The sequence below is a fragment of the Pararge aegeria genome, chromosome 27 (genome assembly GCF_905163445.1).
Source record: "Pararge aegeria chromosome 27, ilParAegt1.1, whole genome shotgun sequence".
Lineage (NCBI taxonomy): Eukaryota > Metazoa > Arthropoda > Insecta > Lepidoptera > Nymphalidae > Pararge > Pararge aegeria.
In genome coordinates this window covers 7,163,509-7,182,226 of record NC_053206.1, presented here as the reverse complement: position 1 = coordinate 7,182,226, position 18,718 = coordinate 7,163,509, and the positions used below count along the sequence as shown (strand labels likewise).

Below are 18,718 nucleotides of genomic sequence, written 5' to 3'. Positions count from 1 at the left end.
TTTTTATCGGCTTCGCACACTCAGGTTGCCTTTGAAAGAACACTTTTAGTGATAAGGCCGCCTTTGCACCCTAGCACTAAGTACTATTATTGTTTTTCCTAGTGTTTCCTATTCTATAATTTATTGGTGGATTAAAATAAAACAAGTCAAACACTTAATTAAATCTTAATTATATTCTGTTACAAAAAATCAAAATGCCTTATTCTAAAGCTTAAAATAAAGTTACTTCCTGCAAACTTAAAAGTACGGAATTTAAAGTCACTTGAACCACGAAATAAAGCGTTATTTGGAATAATTGTCTTTTTTTTTTTTTAACTGAAAGCTTCTCTCTCACTGTGTCTCCATTGACTGGGATCCATCTGGAAAAAAAAAGAATAGGGTGTCATTAGATTCATTCATCACAGAATAGTTACGGCCGACTGGCGCAGTGGGCAGCGAACCTGCTGTCTGAGTCGTGGCCGTGGGTTCGATTCCCACAACTGGAAAATGTTTGTGTGATGAACATTAATGTTTTTCAGTGTCTGGGTGTTTATCTGTATATTATAAGTATTTTATGTATATTATTTATAGAAACATTCATCAGTCATCTTAGTACCCATAACACAAGCTACGCTTACTTTGGGGCTAGGTGGCGATGTGTGTAATGTCGTAGTATATTTATTTAATAGTCTATAACAGTCCACTGATGGACTAAAGTCCTCTCCAAAAAAGGGTTTTTGCCTCAATCAGCACGCTGGGCAGACGGGTTCGTGACGGAGTAGAAGCCTCGTACGACACCCGCGGATTATAATTACTGAATTTTCTCTGGTCTGGTCTGGCCGTGGCTAGTTACCCCCCTACTGACAAAGACGTGAATGATTTCACGTGGAACCGATTAGTGGTATGACTACCATAGTCCCTAACAGGTTAGCCCGCTACCATCTTAGACTGCATCATCACTTAACACCAGATGAGATTGCAGTCAAGGGCTAATGTGTATAAAAGTGTGTAAAAATAAATAAAAAAAAAGTTGAATATGCAAAAATACATTACATTAAATTATTAATTGTGTTCTACAAATTTATGACACAAATGTAACATTTTACACAAATGTGTGATAATAGAGACGATTTTTCTTTTTTTGCCTTTTAAAATATAATCCTTTTATATAACAAGTCAAGAAATAAAGATTTTCTCATATACCTCCGGATCCATCGTTGAACATGAACTCGTCCTGGTATTCCTTGAGGAACTGCTCCGATCGATGCTCGTCGAGGAATAAAGAGTAAACTTTCTTAACATCTTCCATACTCACCTGAGAACAGAGTGAAGAGTTAATACTAAAAAATTCATTTATTGCATAAACTGTGTATACATATAATGGTCTTATGAGCTAAAATGGTCTTAAAGTTTGCATCGACCCTGCTTTCTGAGTCCAAGGCCGTGGGTTCGATTCCCACAACTGGACAATGTTTGTGTGATGAGCATGAACGTTTTTCAGTGTCTGGGTGTTTATCTGTATATTATAAGTATTTATGTATATTATTCATATAATTATTCATCAGTCATCTTAGTACCCATAACACAAGCTATGCTTACTTTAGGGCTATATGGCGATGTGTGTATTGTCGTAGTATATTTATTTATTTATTATTTATCACTATAGGCACGAAGCGTTCATACATATATGTTTACATAATTGTAAGGGGATGGTGATAACTTCGTACGCCAACATAAACCTAAAGCTACGAGGGTTCCAAACGCGCCCTGGTCTAAGAAGAGCCCACAACAAACTTAGCCGGGTCAAAAACAAATAGTTGAATATTAAAAAAAAAAAACATTATAAAGCATATAGCACATGTCTTAATTTAACTAAAACAAAAAAAAAAGGATTGTGTGTATAAAACGACGGTAAAGGTGAAACGTTTTTTCACATTATAGACATTTAACGTGAAAATTTTCGGAATAATATTCCATTAAAGGTATAAAAATCGCTTCAATCTTAATTTTATACTTGGAAAATGGGAAATGATAAAAGTAGACTAGATCTCCAACTTATATTTTTAATAAATACTTAAAAATTATTTAGATGATATACACATATTAAAAAATTGAAAACAATATTTTATAATCGTTAAGTCGTTTTTAATAATTCTATTATCAATTCCATCTTCATCGCGAATTTGACAGTTTATAAATATAACCAATATTTTATGGAGCACTGGTACAAATGTGTGATAGTCTATACACCACACGGTCAGCTGATGCGAACTACAGGCGCCGCCATATTGGCCTCGGCTGCTCTGACGAGCGCCTGTCACTTTATCCCTACTCTGCGGCCGACCGTCACGCGACATGCAACACACAGTCGAAAAAGTCTGAGACGATGTAATAAAAGTTTCCATTTAAAAAACAAAAAGATATATATTATAAATAATGATTTTAATTGTTAAAATAAATGTAACTTTCGAAATTTATTTTAATTTTAAAATAACATTAATATATATACTATTTTTTAAAAACTTAATATTTTTTATTTATTTATTTATTCACAGCCAACATTTTATTTGCTGAATAATAACACTTATTCAATATAAACTGTAGATATGAACAAGGCGGAAAGTATACTCCCGCGATGTTTGTACGAGAGATGAGAGTTTTAATTAATATGCATTTTAAATAAATACTTTTTAAAGCTATTTATTATGTGTATATGTTATATGGATATAAACAACCGCCTAACTCGAAATGGACATAAGTTAGTGACATCTGCATATCGTTTGCGAAAGTTGCAAAATTCATTTGTGGGATTGAGTATATGCTTTTTTAAAAATATGATTCCAAAGGTAATTTTGGACCTACCAATGCATAAGTTTAAAGAATATGTTAAAACTTATTTATTACTGCGAGGTTACTATATGATTGATGAATTTCTTAATGACAAGGTTGCTTGGAACCATCCGGCTCCGCTTTCATCTCTCACAAGATAGAAAATGAATGTCAAAATGTAAATGGTTGATGTTGAAAATGAGAAATCTGCCGAGTTTCTTGGTGGAATCTGCCTTCCGAACCGGTGGTAGAGTCACTACAAACAGACAGACTTGACGTTTCAAAAGTGATTATAATAGGCCTACTTGAAATAAAAGAATTTTGAATTTCGTAAAACGAGATGTAGTCATAAACATACCTCTGCCGCCTTTCTCCGTTTGGACACAAGCGACGCGGTGGTGATCAGTTGTATCGCGTACCGTAAAGACGTTTCCGTGGCCACCCGGGTCAGCACCGTGAGAGCGTCAGCTGACATCTGGCAATCCTCCTCCTCGCATCTGGTAAGTCAGTAATGATTACCGAGGTAATATTTAGTAATACGGTTGTGATATTGTGTGGTTTTGATAGAGTCAACACCGTGAGCGCAGCTACCGACATCTGTCAATTTTCTTCCTTGCATCTGACAAGTCGGCTATGATTACTGAGGTAATATTTAGTAATACAGAGGTTATATCACTCGATTTTGTTAGCAATACACGCTGTACGTGTTTTCGGGTTTCGGAAGAGATAAATTAGCAAATATTACCGGTGAAATATTTGTACGGTGTTTTCAGAAGCAGAAAATCTTTAAACTACCAAAATTACAGAGGTAGTATTTAGCGATACAATTTATTTTAAAGGAATACGCTTGTATAGTTTTGCCTGACCTGGATACTAGTAAAATACTAATATTACTCAGGTAATATTAGGCAATTCCATAAATACGCCTTTAAATGTTGCCGAAATTAGAATGCTACAATATTTTCAATATATCCTACCTTCTATTAATTACTCGTACTGGTAGTCGGTACCGTGACAGGTTGGTGCATCCGTTTCAATACGTAGGAAAACCTAACATGAGCATCGTCACCGCCGATAACAGCTGATTCATAATTTTTTAGACGTCCACTACTGGACATAGGACTTGTGCGGGGAGTACCAAATTCCACGGTAATGTGCGGCTTGCGTAAAGCGGCTTACTGTAACGTGCCTTATGTCGTCTGCCACCTCGTTGGAGGTCTAGCCACCCTTATTAGTGCGGGGTCGCCATTCCAGCATATTGGGACCCCAACGACCAACGTTCTCCGAGTTGTGTGCCATGCCCCGCCCAATGCCACTTCAGCTTTGCGACCCGCCTGTCAGTAACTCTGTTTGCTGATTGATTACCGACCTGATATTGAGTATCTCCCGCAGCTCTTGTACGGCGCGGTGGGCACTGGCATGGGTTATGATCATGTGGTTCAGCAGGTCCAACAGAATGCCGTGCGGGCTACGGTAGTCGGTACCGTGTGAGGGTGGTGGCCACCATAACCGCTCCGATACGTATCAAAATCTAACTTAAGCGTCATCAACGCTGATAACTTGTTCATCATTTTCGCTGCTGGACATAGGACTTTTGTTATCGTCTGTCCACCTCGTTGGTTGTCTAAAACCCTTACCAGTCCCATTGCCACTTCAGCTTCGCGACTCGTTGAGCCGTGCCGTTAACTCTGTTTTTCTGATTACCGACCTGATATTGAGTATCTCCCGCAGCTCTTGGTGCGTGTACGGCGCGGTGGGCACGATGATCATCCGGTCCAACAGGTCCAACGGGATGCCGTGCGGGCTGCGGTAGTCGGTGCCGCGGATGCGCGTGATGCCGCGGTTGGTAGCCATCATCACGACGGGCGCCGTCTCCGACTCCAGCGCGCGGTTCAGGAACGAGAAGCACTCGATGTCTAACATGTGCGCCTGGTCACAAGAAACAATCGAGGCAATTTAGTAGGAGTAATAGTAGGAATAGCTTAAAAAAAAAAAAATGATTATAATAAACAGAAAAAATAATAGTTTAAAAAAAACTAAAAAACACGCTTTTTATAGAAAACCGAACTAAAAAATAGAAAATAAATTTATTTTTAATCTGATACTATGCTTTGGTAAATATTAATATGTAAATTAAGAATAAGTGTTAAAAATTTCAATATATATAAATTAATAATAGTGTGAATAAAAAAAAATATTTTATTGTAAAAAAAGCGTGATGTGCTTTTTAAAATATTATCAAAATGATAATCACTCATATCTATCAATAAAATATTTATAACTATTGACACCATGCACTCCACACTTTTTTTACAATAAAATATTTTTTTTTATTCACACTATTATTAATTTATATATATTGAAATTTTTAACACTATTCTTAATTTACATATTGATATTTACCAAAGCATAGTATCAGATTGACTTTAAGTTTTATGTATTCTTTAAAATAATTGTTTTATTCTATTCTTAATTTAAATTTATTTTAAATTTTTTAGTTGGATTTTTTATAAAAAGCGTGTTTTTTTGTTGTTTTAAACTATTATTTATTTTCTACTTTTTAGTTTGGTTTATTTATAATAGCTTGATTTTTTCATTTTAAACTATTGCAAAGCATCAGAGAATGTTTTACGATCGAAATTTTCGCCTCATTTTGGCAACTATTTTTATAGTATTTTGGCCTTGTTAGTTAATTTTCTGTGGAATTAGTATTTTACGCTACGCTTTTTTTAAGTTAAGTACGCGAACGCCATCTGTTGTTAACGGCATAGGTTTCTTACATTCGGGTGTGGATAGCGCTGCAGTAATTGTAATAAATAGTTGGAAAAAACTAAAAAATCTTATTTTTTATATTGAAAATTGGAATAATCTCAGATTAGTGTATTGTCATCGGTCCTCGAGATGTCTACAAGGGACAAAAACGAGCTCAAAGGGGTCGGTTACAAACATACATACAGGTGAAGCTAATATACAGCGTGTAAAAAAAATAAAAGTATAGCTCGTGTTTGATCTCGTAAGGGGAACTATTTCTGTGCTGTTCTGTGTTAAGGCGACGATTTTTCATTTAGCATCCGATGCGCCATATACTTGAATAAAATTGCGGCTAGTACTAGCAGCACCTCGCGGTGATAAACTTGGGAATTTGTTGGTTCTTCAGGCTCAAAGGTAGCCCATTTTTATCTCTCCTTCATTCTTTATATTCTTTTCGAGATAATTTTTTAAAAATGGTAATACACTGGCACAGTGGATGTGCACACTGTTGATCGCGTTCTTTGCCCGCGTTTAATAAATTTCTTTACAAATCCCGTGGGAACCGTTTGTATTCGTGAGATAATGACTAACGCTTCGTCTTTTCGACTTTCTATAAACTATTTTTGTATCCTACTTTTTAAGTTTCCTCTTGTTATTTTTGTGGTGTACAAATAAAGTGTTTTATTAATAAGGTGCTAATATGTATTTATGTAATGTATATTCAAGTATATTAATCTCCATGTATCTAAGTAAGTATATTTATGTTCTTTTGGCTCGCTATATATATTTATTTTGTGCACGGGCGCGAGAGTAAATTTCGATATGAATAAAAATAATTAATATAATTTAAATATTATAATATAGTTTTTTATAAAGTTTTCTTTTTTATGCATTGTTAAGAATTTAAAAAAGTGAAATTTATTAAATGATAGAATTAATAATGAATGAATGAATGAATGAATGAATCTACTTTTATTGTACACCAAAGAAAAAAAGTAGTTACAGAGATATAAATCGAGAGAGTACAATTTGGTGGCCTTATCGCTACATAGCGATTTCTTCCAGGCAACCAATGGCGTGAAAGGAAAAAACATGGAAAAGTGGTAGGTGGTGCAATAAATAAGATTTAAAATTATACAAATTAACATAAATACCTATATAAAGATTTTACAATTACTACTCGAGTACTTTAAAAATATCAAATATAACCTAAAAGAAACTATTTAAAACTAAATAAAATCTAAAACGTCCTGGAAACCACCGCAGCGAGGCACAGTTCCTAAGATGCTAGCAGCATTGCCCCTTTGGATGGCCAAGTAATTCGTTGGCCAAGGTAACTGCCCGCTCTAGGATCACCGGTAGACTCGATAACCCTTTTCGATAATTCTTTGGAAAGGGCTCTTGCCTCCGGACCTTGCCTATATAAATATATAACCAGTGGCGTGCACTGGGTTTCTTACCAGGGTATGCAAACAGCAGGAAAATTGCATAAAATGGAAAAATCCTCTTCTTATAAGGGCTATATTTCAATTTTAGAGTATGCAGTGCTTTTGTGCATGTATGAAGTGCACTGCACGCCACTGTATATAACATAACATAATAATGAACATAATAGTGACGGCCGATTGGCGCAGTTTGCAGCGACCCTGCTTTCTGAGCCCAGGGCCGTGGGTTCGATTCCCACAACTGGAAAATGTTTGTGTGATGAGCATAAATGTTTGTCAGTGTCTGGGTGTTTATATGTATTTTCTAAGTATTTATGAATATATGTTGTCTTAGTACCCATAACACAAGCTACGCTTTCTTTGTGGCTAGATGGCGGTGTGCGTATTGTCGTAGTATATTTATTTATTTATTTATTAATTTAATGAATGAATTTTGTTTTTTTTATCCTGTCTCACCTCGTCGATGAACAGCACTCCGGGTATCATCTCTGCCTTGCCCTCCTCGCGCCACTCCTGCAACTTGCCGCTGATCTGCTCGCGCACCTCGGCTTTGATCTCGCCCGTGTCGCCCGAGAACAGCGCCAGGAAGCCGTGCGTGCGCGAGTTGATGACGTCCACCTCGTGGAGCGTCACCGTGTGTACTACCTCCTTGCGTTTCTGCAACTCTCCCTCGGGGCACTGAACGAAGCGCGCCTGCTGGCCTGCGGGCAGGTGGCAACCCATTACCGGCCGGGTATAAACAGTCGATCAACCCAATACCGGCCAGGTATCAACCCAATACCGGCCAGGTATTAACACAATACCGGGCAGGTGTCAACCCGAAACCGGGCGGGTATCAACTCAATACCGGCCAGGTATCAACACAATACCGGCCAGGTATTAACACAATACCGGGCAGGTGTCAACCCGAAACCGGGCGGGTATCAACCCAATACCGGCCGGGTATCAACTCAATACCGGCTAGGTATCAACACAATACCGGGCAGGTGTCAACCCAGTACCGGGCAGGTGGCAACACAATACCGGGCAGGTGTCAACTCAATACCGGCCAAGTATCAACTCAATACCGGCCGGGTATCAACCCAATACCGGCCAGGTATAAACCCAATACCGGGTGAATATCAACCCAATACCGGACAGGTATCAACCAAATAACGGGCAGGTATCAACCCATTGCCGGCTCGATAGGGCACGGCAGGGTGATAACGTATCAGGCGACAGGCTTGCCGAGTACGGCGCCCTTGTTTATTTATTGTATGGAAAAGTGACGTTTGACAGCATTTATTTATTTTATTTATTTATTTATTTGGTATCTATGACCCACTACGCACTACACTTTAACATAAATAGAATAATTAAAAACTAAACTAAAAAATGTGCAATAAAAAAAAAAAGTTACAAATTAAAAATTTTTTTTTTCTTTCATTGGCTGCAAAATTTACGCATGTCGCGAGGTATATAGTCAACCTGCCTCACAATGAGAAATTAGTGTCCACTCCGCTGCGGAGAGCGATATCCGACGGTACCAGCAACTGAGACCCATATTCAGAGTAACTCGCCATCTTGGATACGAAATTTGTTACAGTGCATCGTATTCTAGTTGTCTATGTATGGATGGATGGATGGATGTGTATTATAATATTAAGGATTACTTAAACGATAAAAAAGCTTGGGTGTGAATCGCTCTAGCTTCATAGCTTAATATTAATAAACTGTGAGATGGTGATAACAAAAAAAAAATACCCGGCTAAGTTTGTTGTGGGCTCTTCTTATAGCAGGGCGCGTTTGGAACCCTCGTAGCTTTAGGTTTAAGTTGGCGAACGAAGTTATCACCATCCCCTTACAATTATGTAAACATATATGTATGAACGCTTCATAAGTGCCTGTGATAGGCCTACATGAATAAAGAAATTATTTATTTGAAGTCTTTATTGTATTTAAACAAAAGATGAAAGTGCAAGAAAAATTCAAAAAGTATAATCTTTAAAGGCGATTAAAGATTTGAAATTTCTCATAAGTATCTTTACTATTCAAGCATTTTAATTTGATTGTGAAAATTATGGAATCCGCCATTTTGTGGCGTCGGCCATATTGGACCGGTTTTCATCAATCACAGCTAAAACACTCGCGACAAATTCACCTATCAAACAAAACAAGCAGAAACTAACAGAATCAAAATCATCTGTTCGGAAAATATGATTCCGCAGACAGTCACACGCACACAAAACACACACACAAACACAGTGACGTCAAACTTATAACATCCCATCGTTTTAGCGTCGGGGGTTAGAAAGGACTCAAATATAAACAGTGAACAGAACAGAAAAAGTAAACCGAAGAGAGTTAATGAAGTAAACCTTCATACGTGACATTGCTCTTTTTCTCATTTGGTTGATTCTCAGTATTAGAAAACTATCACATTTATTAATATTGCCATAAGATTACCTAGATGATATATATTAATAGTTAATACCCACTATAATCGAAAGAAATATTCTGTCTAGTATTTTCGGGCTCAGAAAATCACAATTCAACCCTTCCGGGCATGGAATATGCCTAAACTACCATATCAAAAATAATTACCAAAGATTACCGTGTTAATATTTGCTTAGTATTCCTCAGATTTCATTGATATTACCGTGCTAATATTTTCCACTTCCAGTTAGACCTAGACTGCAATCTTACCGTGTGGTAACCTGTTACGGAATATAGTATTCATACACCTAATTGATTTCCACGCGACATCGCACCGGAACACTGAATATCTTAGCGGCACGTATTTGACGGAAGGGTAGTAACTAGCCACGGCCAAAGCCTCCCACCAGACCAGACCAGAGATAATTCAGAAATTTAAATTCCCAAATTGTCCCTTCCGGGAATCGAACCCGGGTCCTCCCTACTTAAATTCATAGCGTTCACCGTTGCGCCAATATTTGGAGAATATTGGCTATTACTGATAAAAATTGATTTCTACTCTAGCCGAGCCTCGACAATCAAAATCTTCCTTATATATGGATATTGACGGCCGATTGGAGCAGTGGGCAGCGACCCTGCTTTCTGAGTCAAAGGCCGTGGGTTCGATTCCCACAACTGGAAAATGTTTGTGTGATGAACAGGAATGTTTTTCAGTGTCTGGGTGTTTATATGTATTTTATCAGTATTTATTCATTGAAAAAATATTCATCAGTCATCTTAGTACCCATAACACAAGCTACGCTTACTTTGGGGCTAGATGGCGGTGTGTGTATTGTCGTAGTATATTTATTTTTTTATTTTATTTATTTATTACCAAAGATTACCGTGATAATATTTGGTATTACCTGGCCTTTTCATGGATTTATAAAGATTGAGTCTAAGTCCCCTCTCAATGCGGCCAGTTCGAGATTTTCATCTTTAACTTAATCCTCCTTCAAACTTGAAGATTATTATTACAATTCATTTGGCAACTTCTAAAGAGATTAAATATTGTGTTTAGTATTTTTGACGGTCGACTGGCGCAGTGGGCAGCGACACTGCTCTCGAGTCCAAGGCCGTGCGTTCGATTCCCACAACTGGAAAATGTTTGTGTGATGAACATGATTGTTTTTCAGTGTCTGGGTGTTTATCTGTATATTATAAGTATTTATGTGTATTACCAGTGGCGTCATAATCTCTCGCGCGTGCAAAACTGCGTCCCAATTTGTTTATTTTGCCCGTAGCTTTGTCTATTGTGATAACGTCACCGGCTTGCACCTGGAATTTAAAAAGAGAACAATCATTTAATGTTCTAGCATAAAATCTGTGACAGAGCTCGTCAACAGAAGTACACCAGTGGCGTGCACTTCATACATGCGCAAAAGCACTGCCTACCTTAAAATTGATACATAACTCGTAACCTGTTGTGAGAATACCCTGGTAGGATTAGATATGAAAGGGTAGTACGAAAGGTATAAAAGGCTCTTCTAAGTATTTATGTACATATAATTCATAAAAATATTCATCACTCATCTTAGTACCCATAACACAAGCTACGCTTACTTTGGGGCTAGATGTCGATGTGTGTATTGTCGTAGTATATTTATCTATTTATTATTTATATTTATAAAAGGCGAAACATTTGGCAAATTTTTTCACTTTACAAGTATTCATTGTAAAGTCAACATCGCCCGAGGATGCTCCGGTTTCGGAGCGAAACGTGCGTAGAGGGTACATTGCCGAAGATCTGTTTGGTGTGGAGTATAAGAATCGAAGAAATTATAAATTACACCATACAGATTCTCCTGCTGTTCGCGGAGTATAGCAAATTAAGCTCAATTTTCATAATATATTACGGATTTCCGCAAAGTTACGGGTTTCCGCCGGCTTCTTTTTTTTATTATTTTTATTTTGGTAAAAACAGTCATTACAAGGAAGTAACTTAATACATATATAATAACAATCATTGCCGAAAAAGTAGAGTTAATTTACAATAGTAGAAAATTTTAAAAGCATTGAGCTTCTATCCAATACCCTGGTAAGAAACCCAGTGCACGCCACTGAGTACAACCGTGCTTATCTCTGTCGCCAAGTTGCTTTGCTGTGTTCCGGTGTGAAGCGCGTGTTACAGGCGCATGTGGCTTAACACCTACTCCTCAGGGTGGACACAGAGCTTCACTCAGAAGAACGTGTCCCTCATATACCATGCGAAGAGTTGCTCTGGTTAAAGGCGTTGGGTTTCCGCTCGCCGTCCGATCGGTCGGTCAATAGCTATAAAAACCAACGATCTACTACTTGCGCGCCGCTACTCCCAATGAGTATACAATCAACACCAACACTGATGGTTGCTTTTAACCCCGCACTAACACTAGAGGAAGTTCTAGCGATTCCTTCCAGCTCCAGGAGTTACTTTTGGACCCGCAACACAAAGGGTGCTTTTAAACCCCCTATGACATTTATATGGATATTAGCTTCTGCTCGCGACTTCGTCTGCGTGGAGCCTTCAACAATTTTTAATCCCACCACGGCAACTATTTGAGAGATCAGTATAGAAAGTGCATGTCCTTACATTCCATAGCATAGGTGACATGCATACCGAATTTCGAAGCTGTCTGCCCGCGGCTTAGCTCGTTAACAATTTTCAATTTTCCCTCGGTACTTCTTAAGGAATTGGGATAAAAGGTCGCCTACGTTCTTTTCCATGTCGAAGGCTACGTGCATTATAAATTTCATCCGAATCCGTAAACCGTTTTTGCGTGATTGAGTAACAAACATCCACACTTTCACATTTATAATATTACTAGCTGTTGCCCGCGACTTCGTCTGCGTTTGATTTTGATCCCCTCTCCCAAAGGAACCAAGCTTAATGTTGGGATAAAAAGTATCCTATATTACTTCTAACACTTCCAAGAATATGTGTACAAAGTTTCATGAGTATCGGTTGAGTAGTTTTTGCGTGAAAGCGTAACAAACAAACTTACATTCACATTTATAATATTAGTAGGAAGTAGGATAGGATATTAGTAGGATTGTCTAACTGTTACCTTCTCTTTAAGCAACGAGTCTATCATCTTAGTTCCCATATCGTAGTTTGTCTCCATGTCCGTTGTCTTGAGCGTGAGCCGGCCCGTCCTGGCCCCCCCTCCCCCAGCGGCCCTCTCCACCACCACTTCCACGACCTCCCCCTCGATTATCTCAGACTCCTCTCTGTAATGAATACCAAAGTCTAAAACAACTGGGTCTTCCTTTGTCTAAGATGAGATAAGATTTGACGACCTCCCTGGCGTAACGGTGAGTGCTGTGGATTTAAGTAGGAGGTTCCGGGTTTGATTCCTAACTACCGACAATGTATCCCAACAGCAGACAAACACACAGCCAACACAGCGTCAGACGTGGATCCTTACCACAGGCACAGGGGGCGTTCGGACTAAATCGAAAATCGGGTTCGATTCCCGGCAGAGGTAAATTGGGTTTCTCTGGTGGGAGGCTTTGGCCGTGGCTGGTTACCACCCTACTGGCAAATACGTGCCGCTAAGTGATTCGGTGTTCCGGTGCGATGTCGCGTAGAAACCGATTAGGGGTGTGACTGCCATACTCCCTAACAGGTTAGCCCGCTGCCATCTTAGACTGCATCATCACTTACCAAGAAGTGAGATTGCAGTCAAGTTGTAATGTTCATCAATTGTTTAAAGGAGTTTGGTCACAACGTGACTATGTCATATCATGTCATTTCTTTTTTTTTTTCTGGCGTGGTGGAAAAGCTTTATTGCTAACTCCGACCCTTGGGTAGGATGGAGGTTATGTGGGACTCCCCCCTTTAGAGGGGGGAGTCCCACATAACCCACAACTAAAAACCACGGCATGTCCCTCTTGTTCGCTTTGTTAGACTACCAACCACCCCAACAGACTGTTGGGCTCCCGGTTTAGCGAGGAGGGAATCAGGACAGCTTGAAACCAAACCCCCCCCCCCCCCCCCCCGAACATTGTCACCTTTATGGAAGCTAAAAATTACAAAAAAAAAAAAACTATCACTAGTTTACTCGCCTCTTTAATGCTAACAGAACAAGTGTTAAAGCATTCTTGCCTTATCGGAAGGCAAGAAGGTTCCACATTCCTATATTGATCACATTGATGTTTGCTCCATAACCTCTCTTCTCCTTCTTTTAAGTTGTTCAATCATATATTATTGAGAACTTACTTTATTCTAATGCCAATAGATTTCCTTATTGCTTGAGTTAGGGCTTCCGTCTTACTCATCTCTAAGGAATATATTTCGGAACCTGTAAACAAAGTGTTAAGACAAATTATCTTTGAAAGAGCAACTGCTGAGTTTCTTGCCGGCTTCTTCTCGGTAGAATCTGCCTTCCGAACCGGTGGTAGAGTCACTACACACAGACAGACTTGACGTTTCAAAAGTGCTTATATTAGGCCTACTTGAAATAAATGAATTTTGAATTTGAATTTTGACTTTGAAATCTTTGAGGATCTTCCAGGTGGTTCTTACAATTGATTTAAGGAATAAGGTAAAGGTAGTGTTAGCGATGCAGACAGCCGTGTAATTAATCATCAATTAATCGAAATTAAAATAATTAATATTAAATAATTCTGCAATTGTTTGTCTATGGTTTATATTATAGAAAGTGCAAAAACGGAACGTAGGTGGCGGGTGTGGCAACCGTCATTCTGACAACCGCGGCGGTTCAAATTTGAGACGTTGACCGCAAACGATCGCTGCAGCGTCCTTTTTAAAATTCGCCAACCGCTACATACGTTCCAAAAGTAAACTTAAGCTTACAGAAAAATCCTATAATATTAAGGATTACTTAAACGATAAAAAAGCTTGGTTGTGAATTGCTGTAGCTTCATAGCTTAATATAAATTTACTGGGAGATGGTGATAACAAAAAAAAAAAATTACCCGTCTTAGTTTTTGTGGGCGTGGGGTAGACCAGGACGCGTTTGGAACCCTCGTAGCTTTAGTTTTAAGTTTACTAATGTGGTTATCGCCATCATCTCACTACCGTGTAATTCTTATGTACGCATCATAAGTGACACTTATGGGCCTACTTGAATAAAGATATTTTTGTGACTTTGACGTGCTGAGTGAGTCTGAGTCAGAAAGATTAAGAAACACTTACCAGCCATGCTAGTGAAAGGTGTGTCTGGGCCTAACGCCTGCGCTAGGCCCATTGCGATAGCTGTCTTGCCCGTGCCAGGTTGGCCAGCCAGTAACACCGCTCTGCCCGCTATTTTACCTGTAACATTATAATAGTTTAGAAAAACTAAAAAAAACGCTTGGTACTTATTTATAATAATATCTTTATTGCCAGATTGTAAGTATACAAGGTGTAATAGTCAATTTGAATTGTGCAATTTACAATCAGCCACACAATGGCATGCAATGGTTTACATTAAATTCCACCACAATAAACAATATTTTTTGTCAAATTTATTACATGTTATAGTCTAGGTCTTATATACATAATCGTAATATTTTCAATATTAATGTCATTATTACCAAATTATACGTCATAATTAAGTTTTCATTCAAAAAATTCTTTGATGTCATAAAAATTTAGTTTTAAATTGATTAATTGCTAATGATTTCATATAATTAGGTATTTTATTATATACTTTAATACACATCATAACAATTAATTATAAAAAACCAAACTTATTTGTACCTTTTAGTTTAGTTTATTTATAAAAGTGTCATATATAAGTATCTACATCATTTGTTTAACTTTTCTTAACAAAAGTAAAACCAAGTGGGTAGTTTAATTATTATAGTATACATACTGTCAAGTTTTACTACCTAGCTTGATAAACGTGTTACTATCCAATATCGTATTATTTATACATAATAAAAAGTGTGTTTTTTTTTAGTTTTTCATTTACTATTATTTTTATTAGAGCAAAATTAATCGGTAACGCATACACCATCAAATTTGTTAATATTAGAGAGACATTTAAAAGTGAGTGAACAACTAAGGATAATATTTGGAAATTAAAATTAACATCATTCCTGACTTATCGACTATGGATGAAAATTATATGAATTTACAATAATCTTATTTTGAAAATTGAAAAATGAATATCAAATTAGTGTATTGTCATCTGTCCTCGAAATATCTACAAAGTTTAAAAAAATAAATATACTACAACAATACACACATCACCATCTAGCCCCAGAGTAAGCATAGCTTGTGTTATGGGTACTAAGATGACTGATGAATAATTATATGAATAATATACATAAATACTTATAATATATATAAAAACACCCAGACACAGAAAAACATTCATGTTCATCACACAAACATTGTCCAGTTGTGCGAATCGAACCCACGGCCTTGGTTCAGAAGGCAGGGTCGCTGCCCACTGCGCCAATCGGCCGTAGTTGCTTGAACTGTATATTTGTAACGTTAGGACTTGTTTTTGACCCCCTTCAATTGTCTCTTCCAAATGCGTCCTGGTCTAAGAAGAAGCCCACAACAAACTTAGTCGGGTGTTTTTTTTTTTTTTTTATCACCATCTCACAATGTCATTTTAAATTATTAGAAGAGCAACCTGGTTAGAGCAATAATTTACAAACAAGCTTTTTTATCGATTACGTAGTCCTTTATACTATAATAGGACTTTTCTATAAACTTACGTTTAATACAAACTTTGAACTTTTTAAGAGACATCTCTAAGATGTCAATTGGTTTATTGTAGAATTGTATGCAATTTCCTTTAAACAAATTATGAATTTTATGTAACCTAGTATATTGCACTGTTATTTTATTCTTACTTCTAATGTTTAAATTATTGCAGTCACATTTTTTCTTAAATTTAGAAATGACTTTGTGAACGTACATTAAATTTTCAAATATGTACTGACTATACACTGTCATTATTTTAAAATCTTTAAATTTATCTCTCAATTACTCTCAAGGACCCATGTTTTAGATCGAACGAACAGCCCTGTTCTGCAGCATGAAAATAGTGCTAATATAAGCAGCATTACCCCAAAAAAAAATTCCATATTACATAATAAAACTTAAGGATAGGCATTGTTAGAGTTATAAAAGCCCTTCCCGTAAGTATTTATAACTCATACTGGAGATTTTCTTCATTTTATATCATCTGCATACCCTGAGAATACCGTCTATGCACACCAATGCATGCGGGGATTAAACTCTGCTCGCCGAAAGGGTGTAAGAATATGCGATAGATAGGTAGGCAAAGAAGTAACCACTAGGCTATTAACGCTTACATTGGTATTAAAGTTTTGGTTCTACCACTCATGTTTGTACCAATTTATAAGTTGAGTTATCAATTGCCTGATAATCGTAAAGGAGAAATAAATTTAAGGTGCTAACTGTTGCCCGCCCTGTTCCTCCGCATTATTAAGGTTTCTTACAAATCTCGTGGGAATTGTTTGTTTTTCTGGGATTTAAAGTAGCCTGTGTTACTCTCTGCTTGTACGACTAACTCTATACCAGAAATCTAGTAGATTGGTCGTTTAGTTAAGGCGTAAATGAACGGTGTGGGGTACTGCGTAAGTCTTTGTGCATTGAGTGTAACTACACAGTCTCACGTTAACGGGTTGCGCGCTTATTCAATATATATGTCGCAATTAGTATATTAGTACAGAGGGAAAACAGACAGACACAACTTCGCATTTCTAGTATTAGTAAGGTTTTTACCGAGTTAAACATTAATATAACCTCAACTAGTAACCATGACAACCAAAGAAAACAAATCGTTACCTTCTCTTATCATCTGTAACACTATTCCAGCGGCTTTCCTCGCCATCTTCTGCCCCACCATACCCTGGGAGACTGCCCTGGGTTCCAATGCATCGTCAAGACCCAAACCGCGTATATGAGAATGAGCTCCAATTCGTTCTATACGGGTTATTGATCGCACTTCTTGCACTTGGGCGGCGGCTAATGACTAAAAGTGACAAAAAAATCCCCTAAATTTAAGTATAAATGCAATAAAACACTAAAAAAAATGTAAACCGAACGAAAAAGTAAGGTTAGAAATATATTTTTTATAAGGTCGTTTATTAGGTCAGGTCCGGGAGTTTAACACATTTTGGGCATTTTGTAATGTAGAGTTTACTTACAGCCATCTTTGGAAATTTAATTTGAGACGGTTTAACTAGAAATCAACGAATAAACTGTTTGTTGTTGCAATAAACGTCTCGAATTCTCAATGCCGCTCGGCGCTCACGAAAATTGATTAATCATAAACAATAATGACATTGACATTGGCAATTTGACAGTAACCATAGACAAAATAACGTTTGCTTTTACGTTCGGTAAACAGTCCCAAAACTTAACATTGATATTAATAGGTAACTTAAACATTCTTATTCTGCTGCATTTACAACTTGTATGTGCCGAGAGCTATCAATATAAACTATCATTCTACGACCCTCGGGTTTGCGTCATCCGCCTGCTGCTGGAATTTTAAGTTGCTAAGTTTTTTTTTTTTTTTATTAATAGCGGGCAAACGAGCAAGTGGGTCACCTGATGGTAAGTGTTCACCGTCGCCCATAAACATCTGCAGCACCAGAGGAGCCACCGATGCGTTGCCGGCTTTTAAGGAATTTGTTTATTACCCTAGATTGAATTTTTGAGGAAACACATCAGATGGGAGATTGTTCCACAGTTTGCAAGTGTGTGGTAGAAATTATCTGGTATTTCGAACAGTAGAAGAATACCACACACACAAAGGGAGCTAACATCTCTTCGGTGCCCCAGGGACTCCAAACTGCAAGTCAATTTGGGATTGTCAACAAGTCGAACTGCCCGCTTTTGTATCCGATCAAATGGAAGGAGTTGGTAAAGAGGTGCCCCAGCCCAAAGATGCGAGCAGTACTCCATGTGAGGTCTTACTTGCGCTTTATAGAGCTGGAGTCTATGCTTTGACGCAAAGTAACGTTTTGCTCTGTTGAGCACACCAAGCTTTTTGGAAGCTAATTTAGCTTTACCTTCCAAGTGAGCGCGGAACTGGCCTTCGTTCGAGATGTTGACACCGAGGATCCCAATGCTATTGGAAATAGTGAGGAGAGTGTTCTGGAACTGAAGTGGCGCGGTGAACGCGGTTTTTTTAGCTGTAAACGCGCAGACGAACGTCTTGGTGGGGCTAAACTGAACAATGTTTTGTGCACCCCATACGGACGCTTTGTCCAAGAGACCCTCAATTTCAGACACAAGCTTACTTCTGCACTCCACCAGCTGAGAAGGAGAGAGCTGTGCAGGCCTT

The 18,718-nt window shown here is 37.8% G+C and overlaps 1 protein-coding gene across 1 annotated transcript; it reads right to left on the bottom strand.

Annotated features, from left to right (window-relative positions):
• Nucleotides 1-151: 151 nt before the first annotated feature.
• On the bottom strand, nucleotides 152-17,691 carry LOC120635777 (ruvB-like 2). Its single transcript, XM_039906930.1, has 11 exons — nucleotides 17,574-17,691; nucleotides 17,212-17,398; nucleotides 14,596-14,712; nucleotides 13,657-13,738; nucleotides 12,503-12,665; nucleotides 10,640-10,736; nucleotides 7,461-7,705; nucleotides 4,517-4,737; nucleotides 3,167-3,305; nucleotides 1,183-1,294; nucleotides 152-359 (listed from the first exon to the last, which is right to left on the bottom strand). The coding sequence occupies exons 1-11, from the start codon at nucleotides 17,577-17,579 to the stop codon at nucleotides 331-333; spliced, it is 1,398 nt and encodes a 465-aa protein (XP_039762864.1). The 5' UTR covers nucleotides 17,580-17,691; the 3' UTR covers nucleotides 152-330.
• Between the last annotated feature and the right edge of the window lie 1,027 nt (nucleotides 17,692-18,718).